Genomic DNA, 20438 nt, shown 5'->3' on the forward strand with positions numbered 1-20438 from the left:
GTTTGTCCACATCCGCCGTTGACGCTTGGATTTCATCCTCCACGCGGGAAAAAAAAAACGGAAGAAGAATGGCCGCCTTCCGCCTAGCGCGCCGACCTTTTGAGGTCCGACTCTTTCTTGTAACGTCACATCCAAGCGCCACAGCTTGTATTCATATCGCACAATTTAAAGGACAACCGACGTCTCCGGACAAGTTGTGTCCATAATTTGCAAAATGACTTCAAATGACTTCTACTGAGCGTATTTTACAAAGATTCCACCGCATATAGCTATATTTTACCTTTTAAGACTTGCGCTGAATATTCCGGAAGTCTTGTTTTTGAGTTGCCTGACGAGTCCTGACGTGACGTTTTTCTGAAACAAAAAAAATGGTGTCGGTTGTCCTTTAAGCTACATTTTAAGCTAGCACGCAGCTAGCTAGCATGCGTTTCAAAATGAAGGAAAAGAGATGCCCATTTAAAGGTAAGATCGAAGCATTGTCATCAAATGAGCTGGCGATCTGTCTATGTAGCTTGATAGCTATTAGCATGTTATTAGCTAGCGAGCTAGCTTTCTATCTATTTTGAGTTACAGTAAAGTCTCGTTATATCGATATTCAAGGGAGTCCGAAAAAATATCGATATAACCGGGACTATCGATATATCCGACCCTGTTTGCATGTAATTTTCTCCGTGCGTGCATAGAAATAGTATCGATATAACCGGGACTATCGATATATCCGACCCTGTTTGCATGTAATTTTCTCCGTGCGTGCATAGAAATAGTATCGATATAACCGGGACTATCGATATAACGAGACTTGACTGTACTTCCGAGTTGAGTGAACGCTGGCGCGTGTGGCTGCCGCTGCTCACCCACAGAAAAATGCTTCCTGTGACTGTAAAGTGACCTTGAGAGTTTTGAAAGGCGCTTCGAAATCAAATGGATTATTATTAACATGTGATGTCAATTCCAAAGGAAAGGCAGTCGGTCGTCCATTCCGAGCATTGCCGGTGCATTGCCGGCAGAGGGCACTGCCGAATTCCAAGTCCCACAGGATCCTCGCCTAGTAGAACGGGCGAGTCGCGCGCGGGTCTCGGCAAAGGACGGGATCGATTCTCTCAACTTGCAAGCGGCAAAGTTGTCAAGCGCCGCCTTCGCCAATCGCCACCGCGTCAGCCTCGAGAAAAACAAAAACAACACCAACCCCGACAGCCCGCAAGAATGGCGGCGCCGGGCCCCAATTCGAAGACGGATGTCTCCCGAACGACCCCCCCTTGGATAGTTGATGGGGCATTTGGGCGGGAGCCTGTAAAATGGCCGCCGACGACACGCTCCCGTTCGTCAGCGGCCACGCCGGTGCTCCGCTTTTGCGATTGCGGCTGGTAGCCAGGCGACAAACAAGAAGTGGCACCAAAAGACGATTTGAAAACGGGCCGTGGATTGCCGCGACAGTCACGATCCAACACAGGCGGAAGTGACTCGAAGCCTGGTCACCACAGCGACCATGTTGGTAAGCTACTTTGATTTCATTGACAGGAAAGGCCCAACCACACCTATATTCCACCGCGAATGTTTCTGTCCAGTGAAGCGAGCGCACTCTGTACTCGCGGTCGTATTTCATTGCATTTTTGTGAAGTACGTCATGGTTTTTGGTGTGATTTTCCAAGCTATGCAGCTTATGATGACGTGTTACACACACTCAATACCCTCCCCCCCAATTCGCTGACAAGAGCCCGGCTCCACAAATAACCCGCACAAGCCATCTGTACACTTGATGCAAAAAGCTAGCCACGGATTCGAGAACTTGCAGCGTCGTACAGGGATTCATAGTGTCATTTGTCACGGTGAGGCAGCCAGTTCTGACGATAAAGCTGCCAAAACTTACAAGGAATCATTCCTCAAGATGGCCACTCCATTCCATCAAGCCATCAACGACCATCACAAAGGGAAATAAAATGACTTTATTATACTGTACAGTTTATTTCTTTTATGACAATACAATAGCACATTTATTATACATAAAATAATGTATATTTTGTGTAGATGTTTTATGGGGACCTGGGAATGGATTATTCTCATTTTAATGGTTTCCTATGGGAAATTAATGTTTGGGATACACACTTTTTGCCTTACACACACTTTCTGGGAACCAATTAAGTTAATAAGCTAAGGTATCACTGTAGATTGCGGCGGACCGAGTGTCGAGGCCGAGTTTGACGGCTCTCCTCGAAGGCTGCCAACCGGAGCAGAACGCGACGGGCGTCTATTTCTGCAAAATGACGTGAAAGGAAGCCTCCGAAATACCTTTGGCATATGCGTCCCAATTAAATGTGCGGCCAACATCTACGCGCTGGAACGCAAAAGGCCATTTTTTAATTTGCGCCGAAAGGTCACGCGGCGCCTTTTTCAACAGCCAACCGGTGACCCAGTCCTCTGCGTCCAATTGTCTCCTGTCATCAGGAGCGTGTCGGAAGACTCGCCGTGGTTGCTTCGTCATCGTCTGAAAACATGAAAATGGGGAGATGTATTTTTTTTTGGGGTGGTGGGGGCGGAGAACCGAAGGAAGCCATTTACGGCAAATGTATCAACCGGTGTCTGAAATAACGTTTGCCCGGACACCCGGGGTGTGCAAAGCAAACGTTTGAATGAAGATTTAGAAATCAGAAAAAAAAAATTTTCCCGCTTCGAAATCTTCGTTCGGTTTGGAAATTTTGGAATTTCGGTTCGTTTGGCAATTTGCATACTTGGCACGGCAGCCAATCAGAAGCCTGCTTTGTGCTTCCGGACTTTCCCGAGCGTTATAAGGTCGTGCATTTGCATATCGTCACGTGAGGACTCGTCACCAACTCAAAAACAAGAATTCCTGAATGTTCAGCGCGAGACTTAAAACGTAAAATATAGCTATATTATATATGCGGTGGAATCTGTAGACCGTCTACTTGTCCGTAGACGTCGGTTGTCCTTTAAAGGACAACCGACCCCACCAGACAAGTTGTGTCCATAATTTGTGCAATGGCTTCAAATGACTTCTACTGAGCGTATTTTAGATTCCACCGCATGTAGCTATATTTTACGTTTTAAGTGTCATGATCTGGTTGGCGACCAACGGGTGGCGCTGTCGGCCCCGCCTGTACCTGCACAGGTGCTAGTCGTCCCGATCAGTGGCGGACTGCCACGTTCGGATTGGCGACCAACGGGTAGCGACCTCCGCCCTGCCTGCAGCCTAGCAGGTGCTGGTCGTTTTAATCAGTAACACTTAAAAGGACTCCCGGCACGACCATCCGGTGTCGGTTCATTATTTGTTGCATGCTTTGTCTGCAATTGCATGCATTGTATGCTGTGCATGTGTTTGTTCAACCTTGGCGGACTTTTACACTTGATTTTCTTTTGATACTTTGATACCTGCTGACCTTTATTTTAATACAATTTGTCAAACAACCTCCTGCTCCCTCCTGCCTGCTTTTTGGGATCCGCACCCGCCATCACCACCCTGCAAACCGTGACATTAAGACTCGCGCTGAATATTCCGGAAGTCTTGTTTTTGAGTTGGTGACGAGTCCTCACGTCACGTCACTGAAGGAACACCCCTGACCGAGAAAGGACAAATTGTAGTTGTGCTTTCATTCACGTCACGTGAATCCTTGTGTGTTGCAGCGAGCATCTATTTGATATTCGCTGACAAAAATTGTAAGGAAATAATCAGCCCGTTTCCACGGACTTTGTCGCCATCTTCTGCCTCTTTTGGGTGCTACATTCCCCCTTCACCCCCAGATACCTCAAAATGACAGGTAAAAAATTCTTGAATCGATTGCAAACATGTATGCGTTCCTCTTCAGAACTATTTGAATCATATTCATAACTGGATGAGTAACAAGAAAGCATCTACACCTAATCTGAAGCCATTGTTTTGATTCTCCAGCAAGGCAAGACCAAAACGTTTTTCTGATGTCAGTTAGGAAACAAAAAAGTGATGTCGGTTGTCCTTTAAATGAGCCCGACGAGTAAAAAAAAAGAAAAAAAAAAGACGAGTACGCTCCAGCTTGAATGCACCGGAGGATTCTCGATTCTAATTTGCAATGAAACAATAACATCGATGAAACAGTCGAATGTCAGTGATATTTTAAGCCCCATGTTGAGCATCAATATACTTCTACGAGAAGTATATTGCAGATAGCAAGTGTGCAAGCTAAGTAGCCGTGTGCAGGCTAGCTATCAGTCACTTTGCGTATGGACCTGTCAAGTTGACTTTCATTCCGATCGTTTGGCTGGATTTTTACCAAACACGAGGAACGTAAAACCATTCATGTTAACGGTCAGTACTCACAAAGTTATTTGAAATAATACATTCTGACATTTTGTTTGAAAAGTGGCCGTGCGTGCGTCTGTGTACGTGTGTGCGGCTCTCACTGAAAAACATTTCAAAATATTTTACTTTTATGGCTCTCTTAGTCAAAAAGATTCGCGACCCCTGCTCCAGAAGAACGATTCCAAAGAATCTAACACAACTTATGACACTAGAAAACCTAAACGTACATTATCCCGTGACTGTAAAGTGTCCTTGAGAATTTTGAAAGGCGCTTAGAAATTAAAGTGTCACTATGATTATCACGTTCCGCCGGCGACAGTGGCAGCTGACGAGTTGGAACGTAGTAATTTGGGGTGGATCGCGATGCAGGCGACAGAGGCATTGGTGCTGGCAGATGATTTATGGCGGATGATGAGGGAGTAGTCCCGGCCAGCCGTAGGTCCCTTGTGGACAGCCAGACCTTCTGCCCCACCTGGTAAACCGGCACGCGACGGCGATCCGCAATCTTCTGGTTCCGGGGCACCGTGCGCGATAGGGCTGCCCTGGTCTGCCGAAGATGGTCCCCTCCCCCTCCTGTGTGGGAAAGAGTAGCGGCTGGTAGCCATAGGCCGACTTGAACGGTGACCGACCTGTGGCTGAGGAGACCAGGGTGTTGTGGGCATATTCCACCCACGGGAGATGGATGGACCAGGCCGAGGGACGATGGAGGCACACGCAGCGCAGGGCCGCCTCCAGGTCCTGGTTCTTCCTCTCGGTCTGGCCGTTGGACTGTGGGTGGTAACCGGAGCACAGGCTGGCCGACGCCCCCATGGACCTGCAGAACCGCTTCCAGACCCGGGACATGAACTGGGGTCCCCGGTCCGACACGATGTCCGTAGGGATCCCGTGGAGACGGACGACGTGGTTGACCAATAGTGCCGCCGTCTCGATGGCGACGGCAACTTGATCAACGGCACAAAGTGGGCCGACTTAGAAAACCGGTCCACTACCGTGAGGATGACCGTCTTACCACGGGATGGGGGGAGGCCGGTGATGAAGTCCAGCAATATGTGGGACCAAGGGCGCGGGGGAACCGGTAGGGGGCGGAGCAGTCCTGCCGGGGGCTGGTGGGAAGCTTTATCGCAGGTGCATGACGGGCAGGCCTTAACGAAGTCCGCCACGTCGTCGCAGAGCCGCGGCCACCAGAACCGCTGGGCGACTCGGTGCTCGGTACGACTCAACCAGGGTGACAAGCCACCTGGGAGGCGCGCCCCCACTGCGTGACCCCACTGCAGCACCTCAGAGCGCAGCGACGGGGGCACGAACAGTCTTCCTGTGGGGCAGTTATCGGGAGCCGGGGTACCTTTTAATGCCTCCAGAACCCTCCGTTCTAACTCCCACTGGAGCGCCCCCACGATCTGGCGGCCGGGCAGGAATGGCTCCACGAGATCTTCCTTGCCTGCTGGCTCGTGGATCCGCGAGAGGGTGTCGGGTTTAGTGTTCTTGGTTCCTGGACAATATGTGAGGGTAAAGGAGAAGCGGGTCAAGAAAAACGCCCACCGTGCCTGGCGTGAGTTCAGCCTCTTGGCGGCCCGGATGAGCGCCAAGTTTTTATGGTCGGTGAACACGGTGAACGGCTCTTTCGCCCCTTCGAGCCAGTGCCTCCATTCCCGAAGAGCCAACACGACGGCGAGCAGCTCCCGGTTGCCCACGTCGTAGTTGGCTTCTGCAGGGCTGAGGCGGCGGGAGAAGAAGGTCAAGGGTGGAGCTATTGGTCGACTGAGGAGCGCTGGGAGAGTACCGCCCCTACTCCCGAATCCGAGGCGTCTACCTCCACGCTGAAGGCGACGTTGGGGTCGGGGTGACGGAGAACAGGGGGGTGAGTGAATGCCCGTTTAAGCAGGCGGAACGCGGCGTAGGCCTCGTCCGTCCACTTAAACGGGGTCTTGGTGAAGGTGAGTTGGGTGAGAGCGGAGCCCCCCCCCCCAGCTGTCAACTCGCTCATGACAATTATTATTAAAACCATGGTGGAAAGAGGTGTTCATGTGGCTTGTAGCAGACGACGCAACGCAAACGTTGCATTGTGCAACAATGTTGTTGTTTTTTTGCGATGAGTCGTCTTATTGTGTTTTAAGTTGTGAAAAATGGGGCAGGCAACTTTATGGCTGGGCAGGCAACTTTTCAGAGTTCTCTGCCCTGGTGTCTGCTAACTTTTTGCCATGAGTTTCAGACACTGAATGAACATAGATCAAAAAGTTTGTTTTGGGCCCTCTCGTGTCCATAGGATCAGAATCAGAAAACCTTTATTCGTCCCACAATTGGCAAATTTGCATCACGGCTCCTGTCTCAGAAAGGTCACACTGTGCAGCCAAATGGACAACATTGTGGAGTTATTCCCACATCCTTATGACCCCATATGCAATCTGAAAACATTTGTTAAAATTCTGGGCAGTCTCCCCGTTGCAACACGCCTAATTCAAGTGAGCGGATCATCGGGTGGTCGATACATGTGGGACGACTCCCCCCCCCCCCAATCCCGAGTTTGACACCTGTGGCCCAAGGGGTCTCGCTTTGGTCAAGAAATGTTCACGCTCGCCATCTCATTTGGGCTAACCATCACGCCAAAAGACTCCATTCGGACTTGGCCCAAAACTGGGAAAAGCAAGCAAAAAGGGGGCTGGGGGTGGGGTGGGAAATGCCTTAAAAAGCTGCCCGGTGAGCGAGCGATTGAAGGGGGGTCCGTTTGTGCTCGTACGAAAGGGCTCCGATCAAAGACGCAGCTGCGCCGTTTCCAGGAACGACAATTCCCAAAGGGGGACATCAGCGAGTGTCCGCAAGGAGACCTCCAATGGCCGGCCGGGTGGCCGAGCGTACGTGCCGTGCGCGCTATGGCGTGCACGTGTGTTTGTGTTCCGTCCCCGGCGTGCGTTCCCACGCTTCGCCTGACACCGCCGACGGATGGGGGGGCCATGACAGGAAGTCCAGCGCCTCTCAGATGCCTGTCATCGCTCAGGAGAAGCCAACGCGGGTTGCCGGACGGTCAAGCTAAGCAAAGTTTGGGTTGCAATCCACCTTTTCTGGCGGAATCAGACCAGCAGCGAGGAAGGTCGGGATCTGTCCAGCCTGGTCTTAGTCCGACACGCCGTGTCATCTATTTTGGTCCGCCGCCGCATCGATGCAGAATTGTGGACGGCCGCGTGCCAACCGTGTTATAAATAGCCGCGAGCATGCGTTCGGCGCCGCCGCCAGATAAAATCCAGGTCACATGACGGAGACAGGAGCATCCATGCCAAAAGCGCAGCCGACAATCCGTGACTGAAACTCATGACAAAAAAGTTAGCGGACACCGGGGCAGACAACTCTTGAGTGTCTGTGTGTATGTATGAATGTATGTATATATATATATATATATATATATATATATATATATATATATATATATATATATATATATATAGTGATACCTTGACTTACGAACTTAATTGGTTCCCAGACAGTGTGTAAGGCGAAAAGTGTGTATCCCAAAAATTAATTTCCCATAAGAAACCATTAAAATGACAATAATCCGTTCCTATATAGGTCCACATAAAACATAATTTTCTACTTTGTAATTTTCTAAGCCGTAAAACGACACAAAATATACCTTATTTTATGTACGTCTGTGTAAGCTCTCAGTCGTACAGGAGTGGTCCAATGATGAAACGGTTTCGTCAGCCGTCATCTGTAATTTTTTGAAGGTGTAGGACGTTTCACTTCTTATCCAAGATGCTTCTTCAGCGAACTAAAGTCTTACTGGTTGTATCGGCCCTATATACAGTAAAGTCTCGTTATATCGATATTCAAGGGAGTCCGAAAAAATATCGATATAACCGGGACTATCGATATATCCGATATCGATATAACGAGACTTTACTGTATATCCCTAATGTCCAGACATGGCGGCGCCGGACACTGCTATGATAGGTCCCTACTCTCAGGTTGGGGGGTGCAGAGGACCACTCCCTGCAGCCCCACCGATTGTGCCTACATTCCTGACTAACGACTGACTGGCCTGATTGCCCCACTCCCTCCGGTATCACCTCATCAGCATTACTCATGTTGCCTAACCTATGTTGCCTAAGCAGGCTATTGTACGAACGATCCAAATTGAACCTCACCCCACCATATCGGTTTAATGAAGGATTTAGCTTTTTTTATGAAAATTGCTTCTTGTACTCCCCTTTCAAACCATCTATGTTCTTTTGCAAAGATTTAAACCTCATTGTCGTCAAATGAGTGGTTGCTAGCTTTTATGTGCAAATGTACTGCCCATTGAGGCCCACTTGTATTATCCCTGCGATGTTGATAAAGTCTTTTTTTGAGAATGTGTTTGTTCTCCCCAATGTATTGCTCTTTACAATTTTCATTCTTACAATGTATGGAATAAACTACATTACTTTGTTTTTCATTTGGCAGCCTATCTTTTGGATGCACTAATTTTTGCCTTAAAGTGTTTATCGGTTTGAAATAAGTAGAAATTTTGTGTTGCCAAAGTACTCTATGTAGTTTTTCAGAAACTCCTGCAATGTAAGGTACTGCTACTCCTCTCCTTTTTGTATCTTGAGAATTTTTGGTTTCATTCCCTATTCTTTCTTTCTGACATTTGTTAAACGACCACTGAGGGTACCCACAGTTCGTGAGTGCTCTCCTGATATGTTTTGACTCTTATTTTATGTATAATAAATGTGCTATGGTATTATAATTAAAGAAAGAAACTGTACTGTATGATAAAGTCCTTTTATTGACCTTTGTGATGGTCGTTGATGGCTTAATGGAAGTCCGGTTTCCTCAGCATTAAACACTTGATGAGGAAAGTGACCTTCTTCTTTCACCATCTGGAGGAATGATCCCTTGTAGGTGCTTTCTCTGTGATAATTTTATCTAGTTCCTCATCAATTTTGTTCTGTTTAGCTGGGTTGATAGCTTTTTGGAGAACGGCTTCACTCTCTCTCAATCTGTAACCCCCCCCCCCCCCCTCTGCTGCTCTTGACCAATCACGTGGCTTTAACCGAAGACTGGGGGCGGGGAATAGAGGACCAAAACAAGGCGGCTGCCATTTTGTTGTTAGATACACATCACTCAATGTGGCAGCTCCGTGTGTATCCCAGAAAAGAGTTCATATGCCAAGGTAACATTTTCATAAATTTAACGTTCGTAAACCGAGGTATCTGCCTTTTTTTCCGACTTTTTTCTCATTTGTCATTGTCATCCTTGTCTGTCGGTGGCCGCTCGCTTTGTGAAGGCTGCATCTCAACTCATTTCAGAGCAAAAGATCAAAGTGGAGGCCGACGCGCCGCCTCACTAACAAGATTTGCTTCCCGCCACCGGACGCGGGCTCGGTTCAGGTCCCCTTTTTGGGCCAATGGCCAAACCCCTCAGGACGCCTCGCCCGGCCGGCCGGATTGGCTTACAGCAAAAGGAGGCGCGTCCCCGCGGGGAAAACGCCGGACGGGGCTTCCAGCCGCCACGGCGGGCCAATCGCCGGTGGGGGAGCGCCGCAAACCTCCGCAGTCGAAGAGAGACAGCCTGAGGAAGGGGAGGGAGCCGCCACCGCCATCGTTCATTGACAGAGCGTCTTGCTCCCGATCGGGAGTATTCAGGCGCTCGGCCACCCCCGACAAAGTCCCTCGCCGTCTCCCTGACGACAGCCTGCCCGACCCAGATTGACGGTGAGCTCGTCCGCCAACGTTTACGGTGAGCTCGTCCGCCAACTCGCAACCTGCGGATTCCCCCTGCGCGACGGTGCCCTCTTTTGCGTCGCGCGACTCCAGTACGTAAGCTATCCGGACGTGCACCTTTTCGGCGGCGTGAACCAATCATTTTTTGGGGGGGGGGGGTCTCCACTACTTGCGGTCCGGCGCCGAGCCAGTCTTCCGCTCCGAAGTCAGCGGCGACAAGATAAGCGCTTCGACCGCACGGAAGAACCGCGCCGTCGTGGGCGTCTTCATCCGCCGCATCTGCTTGGCAAGTTGGCGGAGGAATGGCGCTGCACTTGCCAGGCTTTCATCAAGGCAAATTGCTGTCAAAGCGTCACCCGACTCATTTCGTCCCCTCCCCCCCACCCTGTCGCGTCCCTGCCCACTGATTGATGAGGTCGATTGACTACGAGGCGGCTTTACGTCAGCGTATTTGCATGACGTCGGGGTCTCGCCGCGCCGCCATGCAAATGACACCCGCTCGTACCCCCCCCCCCCCCCTCATTCATATCTCCCTCCCCCCCAGGTGGCCTGGCATGAATTCCGCGACTGCAAAGGTGACGGCGGTCATACACCAGGCAGATTTGACGCGGCGCTAATCTGCTGCGCTAACGCTATCGTCCGCCGTCAAGGGTCGGAGCATGCTGAGAATCCGCATCGGAAAGAACAGTTCCGTTAGTGGTGAGGAGGAGGGGGGGCGGCGGAATCATGGGCCCGCCTCATCAGCTTCCGTGGCGGCGACCCATCAAGCACACCGACTGACACGCTCTCGAAGTCTCTTTGTTTGAGTGGACGCCGGCATCTGGACAGGATGCTCCATCGGACAGATCCCGACCTTCCTCGCCGCTGGTCTGATTCCGTCAGCCTGCCACTCCCATAGTGCTGGTGCGAAACGGTAAGTTTGGACAGACTGTATTATATCACAATCATCCATTTCATTTCTAAGCGTCTTTCAAAACTCTCATGGTCACTTTACAGTCACAGGATAAGTTTGTCTGTGGGTGAGCAGCGGCAGCCACACGCGCTAACCTTCGCTCAACCCGGAGATAACTCAAATACAGTGAGACCTCAACTTACAAACTTTTCGTTTTACAAACGTCAAATTTATGAAAATTAAACCTTATAATAAGCACTATTTTCATAATACACACCCACCACGGCTGGCGGAGTGATCTTCGGCGGAAGCACACGACCGAACAGCACCAACAGTCCTTATGGAAGGTGACTCTCCTTCCATAAGCCATCAACGACCATCAAAAAGGTCAATAAAACTTTATTTTACAGCACAGTTTATTTTTTTAATTACTGTCCTCTCTTTCCAAACAGCAATTCCCTTTGACCTTCGACCTCCAACGCCATTCCATCAAGCCATAAATGACCATCACAAATGTAAATAATGTGACTTTATAATACAATGCAGTGTATTTCTTTCATTACAATGCGATAGCACATTTATTATACATAGAATAAGGTATGTTGTGTGTAGTTTTAAGGCTTATTTAGTTGAAAAGTATATTTTATGGAATCCCGTGAACAGATTATTCCCATTTTAATGGTTTCCTATGGGAATTTTTTTTTTGAGATACACACTTTTCGCCTTACACACTCTGTCTGGGAACCAATTAAGTTCGTAAGTTGAGGTCTCACTGTAGATAGAATGTGAGCAAGTTAGCTAACTGATAGCTAATAGCTAATATAGCTATTAAGCTGATAGATAGCCAGCTAGATAGCCAGCCAGCTAAATAGCTAATAGATAGCAAATAGGTAGCTAGCCAGATAGCCAGCTAGATATTTTACAGTAAATGTAAATTTTAAAATAAAGAAGTAAACCAGAATTTTGATCTCGCCACACAATTCAGTGAACGTGGACCTTTTTATACCCACGGTCTGTCTACTTTGTGAGTAAACTTTGAAAACAATTCATGGTTAAGGTTCCTGTTACATCATAAATTATGAGAGTCGAGCTAGCTATCAAGCTACCTACCTAGCTATCTATTTTCTATCTGTTAGTTATCTGTTAGCAGCAGTCTAGCTAGCTAGTCAGCTAGCTAGCTCGTCTAGTTGGCTGACTAGCTAGCTAGCTATTAGCAGTCTAGCTGGCTAGCTATTTAGCTAGCTATCTACTGTGTTAGCTTTATGCGGCTAAGGGTGTTTCCGTGTTGTCTAAGCAATGGTCTCAGGCAATAGAAGCGGTTGAAAAACTTCTGTTGATTTGCATGAACGAAAAGCAGCTAGCAGGGGACAGTGTGAGTGAGGGAATCATCGTTGACATCAACGACCATCACAAAGGTAAATAAAACGATGTGATTATACAGTACAGTTTGTTTCTTGAATTATAATCCAATAGCACATTTGTTATACATAAAAGAATGTCTATTTCGTATCGTTTTAAGGCTTTTTTAGTAGAAAATGATGTTTTATGGGGCTGTGGGAACGGATTATTCTCATTTTTAATGGTTCCCTATGGGAAATTAATGTGTAGAATACACACTTCGCTTTACGAACATTAAATTCGCAAGAATATAATCTTGGCGTACGAACTAGTTTTCGGAAAATACACAATGGCTGGCGGACTAGTTTTCCACACCCACTTTGAGTGCAGACGTGGTTTACTATCGAGTGGAGTCCCTTTGCTATTAAAAAGACCCCACCACAGACTAGTGTGAAGCCGAAGAAGACACAAAAGAAAATGACGGTCGAACAGAAGAAGCAGATCATTGAAAAACACCAACGAGTTGTGCGTTTGTGTGACTTAGCGTTCCAGTACCCGTATGCTAAGTTGCTACATGTGGCTAAGGGTATTTCTGGGTTTAAGCAACGGTCTCAGGCAATAGAAGAGGTTGAAAAACTTCTGTTGATTTGGATGAACGAAAAGCAGCTAGCAGGGGACAGTGTGAGTGAGGGTATCATCGCAGAGAAAGCACTCTGATATCATCAAGAGGCAACGACATCAACGACCATCACAAACGTCAACAAAACCACTTTATTATACAGTACAATTTATTTTTCATTACAATCCAATAGCTAATTTATTATACAAAAAATAAGGTATATTTTGTGTAGTTTTAAGGCTTATTTAGTAGAAAATTGTGTTTTATGGGGACCTGGGAATGAATTATTCTCAGATTAATGGTTTCTTATGGGAAATACATGTTTGGCAGATGAACTTTTGGCCTTACACACACTTTCTGGGAACCAATGACTTTCGTAAGATGAGGTATGACTGCATGTATATATTACAAGAGTGGTTTAAGCGAATCCAAAGCTGGAGCGACCATGATTCTAACGCAGAGGTCGGGAACCTTTTTGACTGAAGACAGCCATAAAAGTAAAATATTTTGAACAGACGCACGCACGGCCACTTTTCAACAAAATGTCCGAATGTATTATTTCAAATAACTTTGAGTACTGACCGTTAACATGAATGGTTTTACGTTCCTCGTGATTGGTAAAAATCCAGGAAAACGATCAGAATGAAAGTCAACTTGACGGGTCCATACGCAAAGTGACTGCTAGCTAGCCTGCACACGGCTCATTAGCTTGCACGCTTGTTATCCGCAATATACTTCACGTATATTTATGCTAACGTTAACATGGGGCTTGTTAAAATATCACTGACATTCGACTGATTCATCAATGTTATTGTTTCATTGCAAATTAGAATCGCGAATCCTCCGGTGCATTCAAGCTGGATCGTACTCGTCATTTTTTTTTTTTTTTTTTACTCGTCGGGCTCATTTAAAGGGGCGTTTACCTGTTTCAACATGACGGCCAGTATCATCCAATCAAAATTGCTCTTTCCGCCAACTGCAGCCCCAACAGAAAATGAACAGAAAAAAAGTGAGAATGTATTTTGTGTTATCGGCGAGCCATATGCAATCATCAAAAGAGCCATTTATGACTCGCGAGCCATAGGTTCGCGACCCCTGTTCTAACGGGATGCGGTTCCGCAGGTTTGTACAAAATTGCAGAGGGGCACTAGACACTCCGATTTGGCTTACTGAGCAGTTCATGCCGACGGGGGAAGAATCAAAATAATCTTTATTGCCAAGTACAGTGGGGCCTTGTCTTACGAACTTAATTTGTTCCCAGACAGAGTGTGTAAGGCAAAAAGTGTGTATCCCAAAAATTAATTTCCCATAGGAAACCATTAAAATGGGAATAATCCGTTCCCGGGTTTCCATAAAATATAATTTTCAACTAAATAAGCGTTAAAACTACACACAACATACCTTATTCTATGTATAATAAATGCGCTATTGTATTGTAATGAAAGAAATACACTGCACTGTATAATAAAGTCACTTTATTTACATTTGCGATGGTCGTTGATGGCTCTTAATTGACACCTGTTGCTTTCTGACTTGTAAGGTCTTCCGAAACTGAGGCATCACATTGTCGTTCATCATGTTGACGATTCTCATAGCCTTTTCTGGATGGAACTGTTCAATAGAAGCCTGCACATCATTCCACTTAGCCAACATTGCCTTGATGCTCTCACTTGATGCTGCAGCCATCTCCTCCTCCTCGCCCTCAGATGACAACTCCTGAATGGCTTGTTTCTGCTTGTCCTCTTGAAGGCAAATCAAATCCTGTGTTGAGGACCTCATTATGGTCAGCAACAAGCTCCTCGATGTCATCTGCATCCACTTCGCGTCCAATGGAAACAATGTCGTCCAAAACAAGAGTCATGAGGATCAAATCCTTCAAAGTCCCTCTCAAGGATGCAAATTCTTCCATGCTGCTTTCAAGGATCGAAGGGTAACATCATGCCAAGCCTTTAGTCACATGAAAGCATCGAGTAAATAAAGCCTTTTAGGCGAAGGATGGTAGCAATGGTGGACTTAGCATAGCTGCTAAGCCGCTAAATGAGACAAACGCACACCTCGTTCGTGTTTCTCCTCGACTGTAATTTTGTTTTGTGTCTTCTTCGGCTAAACACGAGCCTGTGGTGGGGACTTTTTTGGTCCCATAACAGCAAAAGTATCTGTAAAAAACTCCTTGAAGGCAATCAACGTCTCTCTCTCTCGATCGACGTGCGCATTCAGAGAAAGGGGGTGTGGAAAGGCAGGCCGGCTGGGCGCTGTTCGGTCATGTGCTTTGGTGTACTTCCGCCGAAGATTACTCCGCCAGCCGTGGTGGGGCGTGTGTATCGCGAAAAGTAGCGCTTAATCCAAGGTTTAATTTTCATAAATTTAACGTTCGTAAACCGAAAATTTCGTACGGCGAGGTGTTCGTAAACCCAGGCCCCACTGTATGTAGAACACACAAAGAATTTGTTTCCGGTAGAACACGCTGCACTAGTATCATCATCAAAAAATGGCAAAGGGGCACTATACAGTTCTATTTGGGTGACTGTTTAAAGAGTTCATGGCTTGGGAGAAGAATCTGTTTAAATGTCTGCTGGATTAGGTGCGCGTGGATCGGGAGTCCCTGGAAAAGGTGGTAGTCAGGGTGCGGAGGGTCCAGTAGGATTTTCCGTGCCCTTGTTTGGATTCTTGCAGTGTGCAAGTCCTCCAGAGCGGCTGCCAATGATTTTTTTCCGCCGTCCGAACTGTCCGTCGAAGTCGGATTTTGTCCATTTTTGTGGCGGCCCCGAACCAAACGCTGATGGAAGAACACGGGATTGATTGGATGACTGTCGTAGCAGCTGCAGTGGCAGGCCAGGCCGCGCTTCGTGTTACGTTGAAGCCACTGCGACTTTGGGGACGGCGCAGGGCAGCAACACGTCCGAACGGCGGTCGGTTCTGACCTTTGTCTCCCTGAAACGCCGCAGGAAGGAGGCGCCATGAGCAACGTGACGACGAGCGACGACGGCGAGCCCCCGGGCGGCTACCCGCTGGGCTTCCGGGTGTCGGTGGCGGGCTTGCTGGCGCTGGAGATCCTGCTGGGCCTGAGCTCCAACCTGACGGTTCTGACCCTCTACGGGCTCAAGTCCAAGCTGATGGGCTCGGTCAGCAACATGGTGACGGTCAACCTCCACGTGGCGGACGCGCTGGTGTGCCTGTGCTGCACGCCGCTGACGGCGGCGGCGGCCCTGCTGCCGCCGCAGGGCGCCGCCGCCCCGCTACGCCGTTTCCACGAGGCCTGCGTGTCCTTTGCCGGCGTGGCCACGGCCGCCAACGTGCTGGCAGTCACCCTGGACCGCTACGACATGGCGGTCAAACCGGCCAAGCGCGTGCTGACGGCGCGCCGGGCCCCCGCGCTGCTGGCGGCCGTTTGGCTGCTGTCCTTTGCCGGCTTTCTGGCGCCCTTCGCGGAGGCGGCGGGCCAGGCCCGACTCAACCGCTACGACTCGGAATTGGGCCTCTGCTACCACCTGCTGGCCCAAATCGCCATTTTCGTCCTGACCGCCGCCGTCATGCTGATGACCTACTGCAAAATCCTGCAGGCCCTCAACATTCGCATCGGGGCGCGCCTGCAGAAGAAGAAGGCGCGGCGGAAAAGGCGGCCGTCCGTCACGGCCACGCCACCGCGGCAGCGGGAGGACCCGGCGGCGCCCCCCGCCGGACGCAACCCGGCGGCGCTGGGCATGCGCGCCTCCGTGTCGGTCATCATCGCCTTGCGCCGGGCGGTCAAGCGCCACCGGGAGCGGCGGGAGCGGCAGAGGCGGGTCTTCCGGATGTCCCTGCTGATCGTGTCCACCTTCCTGCTGTGCTGGACGCCCATCACCGCGCTGAACGCCGTCGTCCTGGGCCTGGGCCCCCGCCGCGTGGCGCTACAGCTCCGGCTGGGCTTCCTGGTGCTGGCCTACGGGACCACCGTCTTGCACCCGCTGCTCTACGCCTTCGCCAGGCAAAAGTTCCAGAAAGTCCTGAAGAGCAAGATGAAGAAGAGGGTGGTGTCCATCGTGGAGGCCCAGCCCGGCCCCGACGACGCTGTCGTCCGCAACTCCTGGATCCACCCCGACGGGAACAAGAAGGTGACCTTCCGGGACGAGGACGCCCGTCCCCAAGACCAGCAGTGAAAAAGGACCTGCTGCTCTCCGTCCACAGGACAAGGACGCCCGCGCAACCGGACCCATTTTTGCTTCGTACTCACCAGCGACGCAGGGCTGATCCGCTCTATTTGAGTTACTTCCGGGTTGAGTGAACGCTGGCGCGCGTGGCTGCCGCTGCTCACCCACAGAAAAATTTAACCCGTTACTGTAAAGTGACCTTGAGAGTTTTGAAAAGTGCTTAGAAATTAAATGGATTATTATTATTATTAATAGTACTAATAGTAGTAGTAGTAGTAATAGTAGTATTTGCTAGTTATTTGCTATCTATTAGCTATCTGGCTAGCTATTTGCTATCTCGCTAGCAATCTATTCACTAACTGACTTGCTATCTAGGTAGGTATCTGATGGTTATCTATGAGCAAGCTAGCTTTCTATCTATTTGAGTTACTTCCGGGTTGAGTGAACGCTGGTGTGTGTGGCTGCCGCTGCTCACCCACAGAAAAATGTATCCCGTTACTGTAAAGTGACGTTGAGAGTTTTGAAAAGCGCTTCGAAATGAAATGGATTATTATTATTAGTATTAGTATTATTACTATTTGCTATCTATTTGCTATCTATTAGCTATATGGCTCGCTATTTGCTATCTAGCTAGCAATCTATTCACTATCGATCTGACTTGCTATCTAGCTAGGTATCTGTTGGTTATCTATTAGCTAGCTAGCTTTCTATCTATTTGAGTTACTTCCGGGTTGAGTGAACGCTGGCGCGTGTGGCTGCCGCTGCTCACCCACAGAAAAATTTATCCCGTTACTGTAAAGTGACCTTGAGAGTTTTGAAAAGCGCTTCGAAATGAAATGGATTATTATTATTTGTATTAGTATTAGTATTATTACTATTTGTTAGCTATTTGCTATCTATCTAGCAATCTATTCACTATCGATCTGACTTGCTATCTAGCTAGGTATCTCTTGGTTATCTATTAGCTAGCTAGCTTTCTATCTATTTGAGTTACTTCCGGGTTGAGTGAACGCTGGCGCATGTGGCTGCCGCTGCTCACCCACAGAAAAATTTATCCCGTTACTGTAAAGTGACCTTGAGAGTTTTGAAAAGCGCTTCGAAATGAAATGGATTATTATTATTACTATTTATATGCGGGCAACACTGGACGCTTTGCTCGCGACTTGAAAGCCGATTCGCTCTGAGCCATTTCAGCGCCGCCTGCACGTTGTGAGGTCCCTGAGGCTCCGCTGTGCAATATACAAGGAGCAAATATGGCGTCCGATTGACGAGGGCGACGTGCAGGTTGGAGTGATGGGAATTCCGGCTCCTTTCAGAGAGCCGGTTCTTTTGGCTTGGCTCACTAAAAAGATCCGATTCTTTTGGCTCCCAAATGGCTCCTCAGTTTTTTTTGTTGCTTAAATGAATTATTTACCAAAATTCATGTAAAATTGAATGAAAACGAATTACTCAAGTAAAAAATCAACTATGTCAAATATTTTTATTTATATGGTTTGATTTATATGAGTACAGAGTAGTGATGGGAATTTCGACTCCGTTCATTTGGATCGGCTCACTAAAAAGATCCGGCTCTTTTTGCTCCCAAATGGCTCCTCAGTTTTTTTGTTGCTTAAATTAACTACCAAAAATCACGTAAAAAGATGTGGAAAACGAATTACTCATGTAAAAAATACACTATATCAAATATTTTATTTATATGGCTTGATTTATATGTGCACAGAGTAGTTCACGAACGAGTCGGATTTCTGAAGTGAACGAAGAGAGCCGGTTCCTAACAAGGAGCCGGAAATTGGAGCCGACTTCTTTTGTCCTCTATTCCACATATAAATCAAGCCATGTAAATAAATATTATAAATATACAATATAATAATATAATATATAAATATTTGATATACAGTAGTGTATTTTTAACATTTCCACATATTTTTGTTAGTTAATCTAAACAAAAAAAAAAAAAAAACTGAGGAGCCTTGAGGGAGACAAAAGAGCCGGATCTTTTTAGTGAGCCAAGCCAAAAGAACCGTCTCTCTGAAAAGAGTCGGAATTCCCATCTCTAGCACAGAGAGCATCCACTAACTTTGACTTTCCCTGTGTTGACTTTTTTGAGCCGTTCTTGGACTCCAGCGCGTTCTTTGTCATCTATGATTCTGGTCTGATTCTTTGAGAAAGTCTTTTCAGAATCAGAATCAGAAGCCTTTCATAGCCCAACAATGGGGATATTTCCTGCTTGGAATTGCATCGATTGGATTGAGAGCATGAGTATATTTTAGGAATCCTTTGGCATCTACAATTGAAAATGGCGGAAAATCACTACCATGGATCTTGACCAATCACGTGTGGCTTTAACCGAAGACTGGGGGCGGGGAATAGACGGAAAAAAAAAGTCGGCTCCCATTTCCGGCTCCTTCCTCTCTTCTTCGTTCACTTCAGAGAACCGTTTCCATAGAAACCTGCATGGTTCAGATCCCCAGCAGGCGACCAGGAGCGCAAAAGTAAGTTGAGACCTTTATTCTTCTTGCATTTGCTGCTGATATGTTGATGATATTCTCAGCACTGGCCTGTCACATTGTGTTCTTGATATTCTCATCATTTTGTCGTTTTGTGATGACAGACAATCATGTGCTTTGTATCATCGTGCTCATAGCGTTAATACATATTACATCCAAAACGCACAACAAATTCATGAATAACTACTTTTCAAAAATGAAGTCAAGAATAATAACTAATTGACACGCCGAAACATGTCAGGTAATAGATAATAATAAATACATTTCATTTATAAGCGCCTTGCAAAACTCTTAAGGTCACTTGACAGTCACAGGATCAGTTTTTCAGTGGGGGTGAGCAGCGGCAGCCACACGCGCCAGCGTTCACTCAACCTGGAAGTAACTCAAATAGATAGAAATATAGCTAGCTAGCCAATAGCTAGATAACAGATAGCTAATACTGTATATAGATACCTAGCTTATACATAGCTAACAGCTAGCTAGCTCATCCTTCACTCAAACCGGAAGTACCTCAGATAGAAAGCTAGCTAGCTAATAGACAGCTAATTCAAGAGCTAAGTAACTCGATTAGAAAGCTAGCTAGCTATTAGATAGCTAATGGATAGCTAGCTAGGCCTTCACTCAACCCGGAAGTAACTCAGATAGAAAGCTAGCTAGCTAAAAGACAGCTAATAGATAGCTAAGTAACTCGGATGGAAAGCTAGCTAGCTAACAGATAGCAAGCTAGGCCTTCACTCAACGTTTTGTGATGTACTGTAGGGAAAGATGCACGTCTGCTACCAAGCATAATGGAATTTCAAAAGTTTGATTTGCTTTGGCCGGCCAAATAAAATGATGTGGCGGGCCGGATTTATCCCCTGGGCCTTTATTTTGACACCTTTGATGACCTAAATCATCCACTTTTCGCACCTTCCTGTCACGAGCTTGCTTTGGCATCCCAATAGCCCGCCCGGGTTTGCCAGAATATGGCT

General features: G+C 47.6%; 1 protein-coding gene across 2 annotated transcripts; it reads left to right on the plus strand.

Moving 5' to 3' along the window:
* Positions 1-102: 102 nt before the first annotated feature.
* Positions 103-18932, plus strand: LOC148898506 (G protein-coupled receptor 22-like). 2 transcript variants are annotated; one of them, XM_088995695.1, is made up of 4 exons: positions 103-1492; positions 9571-10076; positions 10529-10897; positions 15779-18932. In XM_088995695.1, the coding sequence occupies exon 4, from the start codon at positions 15791-15793 to the stop codon at positions 16967-16969; it is 1179 nt and encodes a 392-aa protein (XP_088851821.1). In that variant the 5' UTR covers positions 103-1492; positions 9571-10076; positions 10529-10897; positions 15779-15790; the 3' UTR covers positions 16970-18932. The 2 variants fall into 2 exon arrangements, with proteins under 2 accessions (XP_088851821.1, XP_088851822.1); XM_088995696.1 differs by lacking the exon at positions 103-1492 and having other exon boundaries at positions 9374-10076.
* The last annotated feature ends 1506 nt before the right edge of the window (positions 18933-20438 follow it).

The sequence above is a fragment of the Hippocampus bargibanti genome, linkage group LG05 (genome assembly GCF_051943395.1).
Source record: "Hippocampus bargibanti isolate YZ-2025 linkage group LG05, ASM5194339v1, whole genome shotgun sequence".
Lineage (NCBI taxonomy): Eukaryota > Metazoa > Chordata > Actinopteri > Syngnathiformes > Syngnathidae > Hippocampus > Hippocampus bargibanti.